Source organism: Helianthus annuus, chromosome 14 (assembly GCF_002127325.2).
Source record: "Helianthus annuus cultivar XRQ/B chromosome 14, HanXRQr2.0-SUNRISE, whole genome shotgun sequence".
NCBI classification, from domain to species: Eukaryota; Viridiplantae; Streptophyta; class Magnoliopsida; order Asterales; family Asteraceae; genus Helianthus; species Helianthus annuus.
In genome coordinates this window covers 38,265,848-38,272,156 of record NC_035446.2, presented here as the reverse complement: position 1 = coordinate 38,272,156, position 6,309 = coordinate 38,265,848, and the positions used below count along the sequence as shown (strand labels likewise).

General features: G+C 39.8%; 1 protein-coding gene across 1 annotated transcript in view; it reads left to right on the top strand.

Moving 5' to 3' along the window:
- Positions 1 to 3,214: 3,214 nt before the first annotated feature.
- LOC118486468 overlaps positions 3,215 to 6,309 on the top strand; it is a 29,869-nt gene continuing 26,774 nt past the window's right edge. The window contains exons 1-6 of the mRNA XM_035982944.1: positions 3,215 to 3,365; positions 3,474 to 3,871; positions 4,196 to 4,476; positions 4,594 to 4,706; positions 4,965 to 5,254; positions 5,708 to 5,986. Of these exons, the coding sequence (XP_035838837.1) occupies positions 3,215 to 3,365; positions 3,474 to 3,871; positions 4,196 to 4,476; positions 4,594 to 4,706; positions 4,965 to 5,254; positions 5,708 to 5,986 (1,512 nt within the window). The remainder of the gene's footprint in view (positions 3,366 to 3,473; positions 3,872 to 4,195; positions 4,477 to 4,593; positions 4,707 to 4,964; positions 5,255 to 5,707; positions 5,987 to 6,309) is intronic.

The following is a 6,309-nucleotide window of genomic DNA, read 5'->3' as shown; positions in this document are numbered from 1 at the left end:
ACCGTACCGGGGAGGACGGTTGTGAACTAATGACCCAGTCGGGCCCAGTGTTTTGATAGGAGCACTGGGGAACGGGCAAATCATACATCAGGAGCCGTCTTGTTCAGTATCGAGATATTATCAATATTACTTTTGCATTTGTTAATGAATAGTAATAATCACTTGGTAATAAACGTTTTCATAAACTGTGAACTCGCCAGCTTTGTCTGATACACTTGTTGCATGCTCGCAGGTCGTTGGATATCTTGGATTTGATAACTTGTTGTCTGGAGTAGCAGGAGTGGTCATTGGTCGATTGGAGGGATTTATGTGATTGAACTAATGATAACATACATTGGTATTTGAAATAGTTTAACATTGGTTTATTATTTGTTTCCACTGAACATGTTGGTTTTCATTTAAACTCGTTATTGGTACTTTTCTTTAATAATTGAGGATTTCATTTTGAAGCTTGTATGGGTTCAATGTGATTAGTGGCTCATTATTGGTATGTCACACGCCTAACAGGGACTTTCCCTAGGTGGTATTTGGGGGGGGGGGTGACAGTTTGGTATCAAAGCCGCTGGTTATAGTGAACTTGGTTTTAAAACGTTTTTTATAAAACTAGACTATAACCGAACAGATCCGAAATCGACCATGACACTCAGCTCCAGACTGCAAGGTTCGTTTCTCGTTTACTATTGCATAGTATATCTAGTGTTTTCTTATGAACAACATCTCACGTTAATGCACACTTAGCACGATAGTATGAACTTCTATGTTACCAACCCATGTTACGTGTTTTAAGAGTGCGACTCTTCCTGAACTTTCATGATCTATGTTGTGGCGTCATCTGTCTTATTGCTCGAATTCGAGGAACCTTTTAGCGCAAGTTAAGAGGCACTGAGATAAGGATTATGGGTGCACACATAATAATAATGTGGGGTGCAAGTGAGTCCCAGTGAGGCTTAACGAGTGTGAGAGGGGTTCCGCTCTGTTAATTGATGTTATGTTAGAACTCAGCAGTCTATAGGAGTCATAACAGTGATTGTCTCCTACTCGAACATGATCTTTTCACCCCTTTCTGAATCCTTACGAATCTCGATGCTATCGAGTATCACCTGATCACACATCTGAACGCCTAGCGAACTGTGTAGAATGTTAGGTGCTAGTACGTGTCACACCCTGGCTTTTGCGGAAGCGTGGATTATTTTGGTGTGACTTCTTAATACCATAGCAACCATCATAACAATGCTATATGAAAATAAAACACAAGATGTTCATCCATTCATTAAGTTAAACAATACCACAACATCATTGTTTTGAAAATTGTCGACACATAAGACAAATTACAAACCATACTTGTTTAAAACGTGTTCATAAGACACCACAAAAGACTTAAAATAAGACGTGGTTTAAGGACATGTAACCCGTCCAGGTAAGGGTTACACCTCCTAAACCAACTACCCTGGATGATATCTTTATTCAACGTAGCTTGACATGTGTAGACACCTGCCAGATCCTTTAGTTTCCTGAAATACATGTAGTTTGAAAAATCAACAAAAGTTGAGCGAGTTCATGTGTAAGTGTGTATGTATAAATCTTTAAAATATGTCTGTAAGTACGAAAATCCCTGGTATGTAGCAATTAAGGAAAAACTGATCACCAATGGGTTGCAAAGCCAATGGTATGTGTGAAATTGGTGCAGGAAGACTCAAACCTAGCAAATTTGTCTCCGGTATGAAGACCTAGTCACCACTATGGGCCGCCCCGGCCTCACGGGTGTGGGCTCGCTACACCAAAATAGATCTATCACTCATGTCCCTTGGTCCTACAATGAGGATTAATGGCCTTAAGTGCCATGCCCACCACTCACATGATCGCGTAGTAAAAACCCTCCTTAAGCTAACCATACCATGTAAATAAATGTCTGTAATAATTGTAACGTCAACTCAAACTTTTTAAGAGAAAAGGGGGACATGAACTCACTGAAGTGCGTCTCCTGTATCGTAACATCAACTCAAACTTGATCAGCTACCCGACGACCTACAACGTACTAATCTCTATTAGACGAACGGGCCATGCCTTGGTAATTTCATTATGAAGTCCATAGAAATCTGTTGGTGCACGAATGTCTAAAGCCAGCGTCTTAGTCTTAGTTGATCAATGTATAGGGTCTAGATGTGTTAATTATGTAATGCATAGGGGGTTGAAGTGTAAATGTTTGGTTTTCATGTCATGATTTCGCTTTTATGAACATGTGTCATATGAGCGAAATCCCAACTAGTTGATTTCGCTCATATGGACATGTCATATAAGCGAAACCCTCACCCCTATAAATAGTTGTGTTGTTTTCTCATTTTGCACGTTCATGTCTCCCGTGTAGCCGAACTGCTGCTCGTGTATTTTGTGAAGATTTAATGAGAAAAATGTTTTTAAGTGAATCATTTCTGTTTCTACACCATTTCTGCTTTGATTCATGCCGATTTTGTATTTCCGCTGCATTTTCGGTAGTTGCTAGCTCTGATTAACTCAAACGACTGTCAAATATAGTCCTACAATTGGTATCAGAGCCAGTTGTGAGCTAGTTGACCCGAATCAAAGCCTTTTTCTAGCACATTTTGAGTTTCTGGACTTTCCGACGGACAAAATGGACTGAAATTTGAACACATTGTGTAAAATTGTCTAATAACAAACCCTTGAGAAATTCAGACCTAAAATCAGCTTAAAAGTGACCTAAAATGGCTCGTGAATAGGTTTCGCTCATATGGTACTTGAGTGATTTCGCTCATACGGCATAAGCGAAATCAGGGGTTTCGCTCTTAGGGTTTCGCTTATAGTGTCATATTGAGGTTTCGCTCTTGAGGTTTCGCTCTTGAGGTTACGCTCTTGAGGTTTCGCTCATAGTGTCATTTTTGGTTCCAATTTAGAGGTTTCGCTCTTGAGGTCATATTTGGGTTTCGCTTTTGTGGTTTCGTTCAAGTGGACACTTTGATTTCGCTCATATGGTCTTTGTGTGATTTCGCTTTTGTGAACATATACTGATTTCGCTCATAACATCATTTAAAATCTGATTTCGCTTATTAGGCCTGTTTTTGTGTAAAAAGTCATGTTTTGAGCGTTTAGTCCATTTCGTACGTGATCGAGTGTTGGAAACTCAGTCTGTGTTAAAAGTTTTTGATAAAAACAACCTGTTAATCAAAAAGTTAAACATTTTTGGAAATTTGTCACTAAAATGGAACATCAAGATTTTTATAACTTGTTTGCGGGGAGCGGCATGTCGGTTACGCAAAGTCCGGCGAGTATAGTTCAGAACGTTAACATGGAGAATGAATTAGGGACGATGCAAAAGCCTCCGAAGCTCATGAGTTTGGATGAATATGCGGGTTGGTCAGGACGTTTCAAAAACTGGGTGCAAGCCAATCACTTCGAGTGTTAGATGAAAATAGAGGCAAAGTATGTACCACCAGTTAACGGTATGGGATTGGAAAAAGGCATTGGGAGTTTGACAGAATCTGAACAGATTGACTTCAAGGTTGAAAAGAAGATGGTGAGCATTCTGCAACAGGCCATCAAAGAAGATATTCTTGTTTTACTACAACATGAAGATAATTCGCAGTCGATGTGGCAAGCGTTGAAGCTGAAATTCCAAGGCAGTGTTTCAATGATTAAAAGCAAGAAGGCTTTAATCAAGAAGGAATTCGACATTTTTACCGGGATTAAAGGAGAAATGACAAAGCAGTTAATCGAAAGATACTGTCATCTTGTAGTGGAAATGAAGCGGTTAGAGATCACCAAAACAAATGAAGAATGGATTGATAAACTATGTGATGCACATCCGTATGATGAGTGGGGCACATATCTAACGATGTTGAAGAATAATTCTGATTTTGTGAATCTCAACCTCAGCTCATTCATCGAGAAGATTGAAGCTCACGAGCTGGAATTGCTGAAAATCAAGAAAATGAACTCAGCGAGTGTGCAGTAGGATGTATCGTTGTATTACAAAGGCAATCCTACAGTTTCAACAAATCAAAGCCCAAAAATACAGACATGGTTCATTGCTGACAACACCTCCAGTGTTTCTTCAAACACTCCGCAATCCGGAAATTCTTCACCATTCGCGAATTTTGAACCAAATGTCAAAGCTCAGGAACAACCTTCACCTTAAAGCTCAACAGGATCAAATCATCAGGCGTACGTTTCTGGGGTACAGTGCAATATTGCGGAAAACATAAAGAATGGAAACGAGATAACTGAAACAGCCGCAAAACAGAACATAGCACTGCTTGCTTCCGTTCTTGAGGCTTATGAGGGCTTAGTCGCAGGGAGGATCGGTAATCCTGACATGACGAAGGAGGATTACGACCAAATCGATCCCGAAGAACTTGAATTGATCGACATCAAATGGTGCATGGCGATTTTGGTGCGTAGGGCTCAACATTTCATGGAAATTACAGGCCGGAACAGTCTATCAGGCCCCGATCAAAAGTTAGGGTTTGATAAGTCGAAAGTTACATGCTTTAAATGTAAAGAACGTGGTCACTTCAAAGGAGAATGTCCCAACCGTGAAGTAAACAATCATCAAAACCCGTTCACCAACGACTACTACAGGCAAGCGATCTATCACCGACCAAATCAACAGCCAACTGTTCAGAGGCCACAGATTGAAAATAAACCGGAAAAGGCGCTGATCGTGAATCAAGACGACGAAAAGGTTGCTGCAGGTTTCAGCTGGGATAAATATATCCCCGGTAGCGATGGCCAGGCAATGATGGCAGAAGTTGTTGAAATTTCTGAGACAGTGTCTTAACCAGAAATTGTTTCTGAAGATGTTTCTGCGGTTATTGAAGAGGTTTATGCTGATAATGCGGTCAATATTTAAGAAATAGCTGCTGAAGTGTATTACTATCAGTCAGAGCAGGAAGTTTTGGGAAGTTTAATGAAATCTGTATTGCCTCCTAACATTTTTGAATCTTTTGCAGGTTACTTTGAAGAACCAAGGACTGGATCATGCCCAAGGTTTGAAGAGAAGAAAGAAGTCGTTGAAGAATTGATCGATGTGTCGAAAGAAATGACTGGAGAAGCTTTGAAAGACATAGCTGACAAAGCTCTAATGGGAAAACTCAAAGGGGTAGACTCAGAATCCGAGGAGTCAAAGTCTGTTAGTAGTGTGTCTGTCAAACGAGAGGAATCTGGAGTTCAGGAGATCAAATCAGTCGAACTGTCTGAGTCTGAGTCAAACAATGTCGGTAAAACTGATTATGTAGAGCAGGTTGTTGAAAAGGTTGTTTCAATCCCTGAAACATCGTGCAAACAGTGTTTAGAACCATGCATGGAGTGTCTTGAAAAAGACACCAAGTATCAGGAATTGAAACACCACGCTGATATGATTAAGTTTGACCTTAGCCAAGTTAAAGAGGCGTATGATACTCTTAAAAGGTCAATCAAGATGATCCAAAAGGAACGTGTCGAAAACGATAAAGCTACAAAATTGGCTAAAGCAACATTATTTGATAAACAAAATGAAGTCAATTTTCATTTAGACACGATCATATTACTTAAAAAGGAACTCGAATTGGTTGAAATTGAAAACGATCGGATTGATAAAAAGTTAATGAGTTATGTGGCTTCATCGTACGTTCTTTAACAGATTGTCCCCCAACAGCCACATACTGCACCAGTCTTCAAGAGCGTTCCACCCCCAATGTGGAATCATTACACACAGAAATATCCAGATGGGGTGGAAGCAGCTTTGAATCTCAAATTGAGATCGATAGAAGATGATTTGCCTGAGAACATAGATATCACATTTTCCACATCCGATACCGACAATGAATCTCAGGTTATCAAAACAGTTGTCGATCAGGTGTTGGATGAGGAGAGTGAGAAATCTGAAAAAGCTCTATCTGAGAAGGTTGTTGGTGATTCTGAAGAGGAAGGGAATTTCTTAGATCAATACATACCGAAATCGAAAAAGAGTGTGAATGATGATCCGATCATGGTGGTATACACTATGGTTGGAACAGACAAACTTTATTCCGATTACGAGTATCCACTTCAGAATGTGAAAATCGAGAATGTCGAAAAAGTGTTTAAACTGGTTGAAATGAACATTAACGAAGTTAATAACAATGGATTCTTTTCGAAACCCAAAAAGTGGTTTGTTATTTCACGTCCCACAAGTTCGAAAAAGAAAGAAGGGGTTGGTAAAGGTCAAAACAAGAAAAACAATCTTAAAAACAAAGGAATCGGGTTTGAAAAGAAAACGGCTAAACATGTGTTGAAACCGAAAGAGAATGTCACACCCCCAAAATCCCACACGCGGAG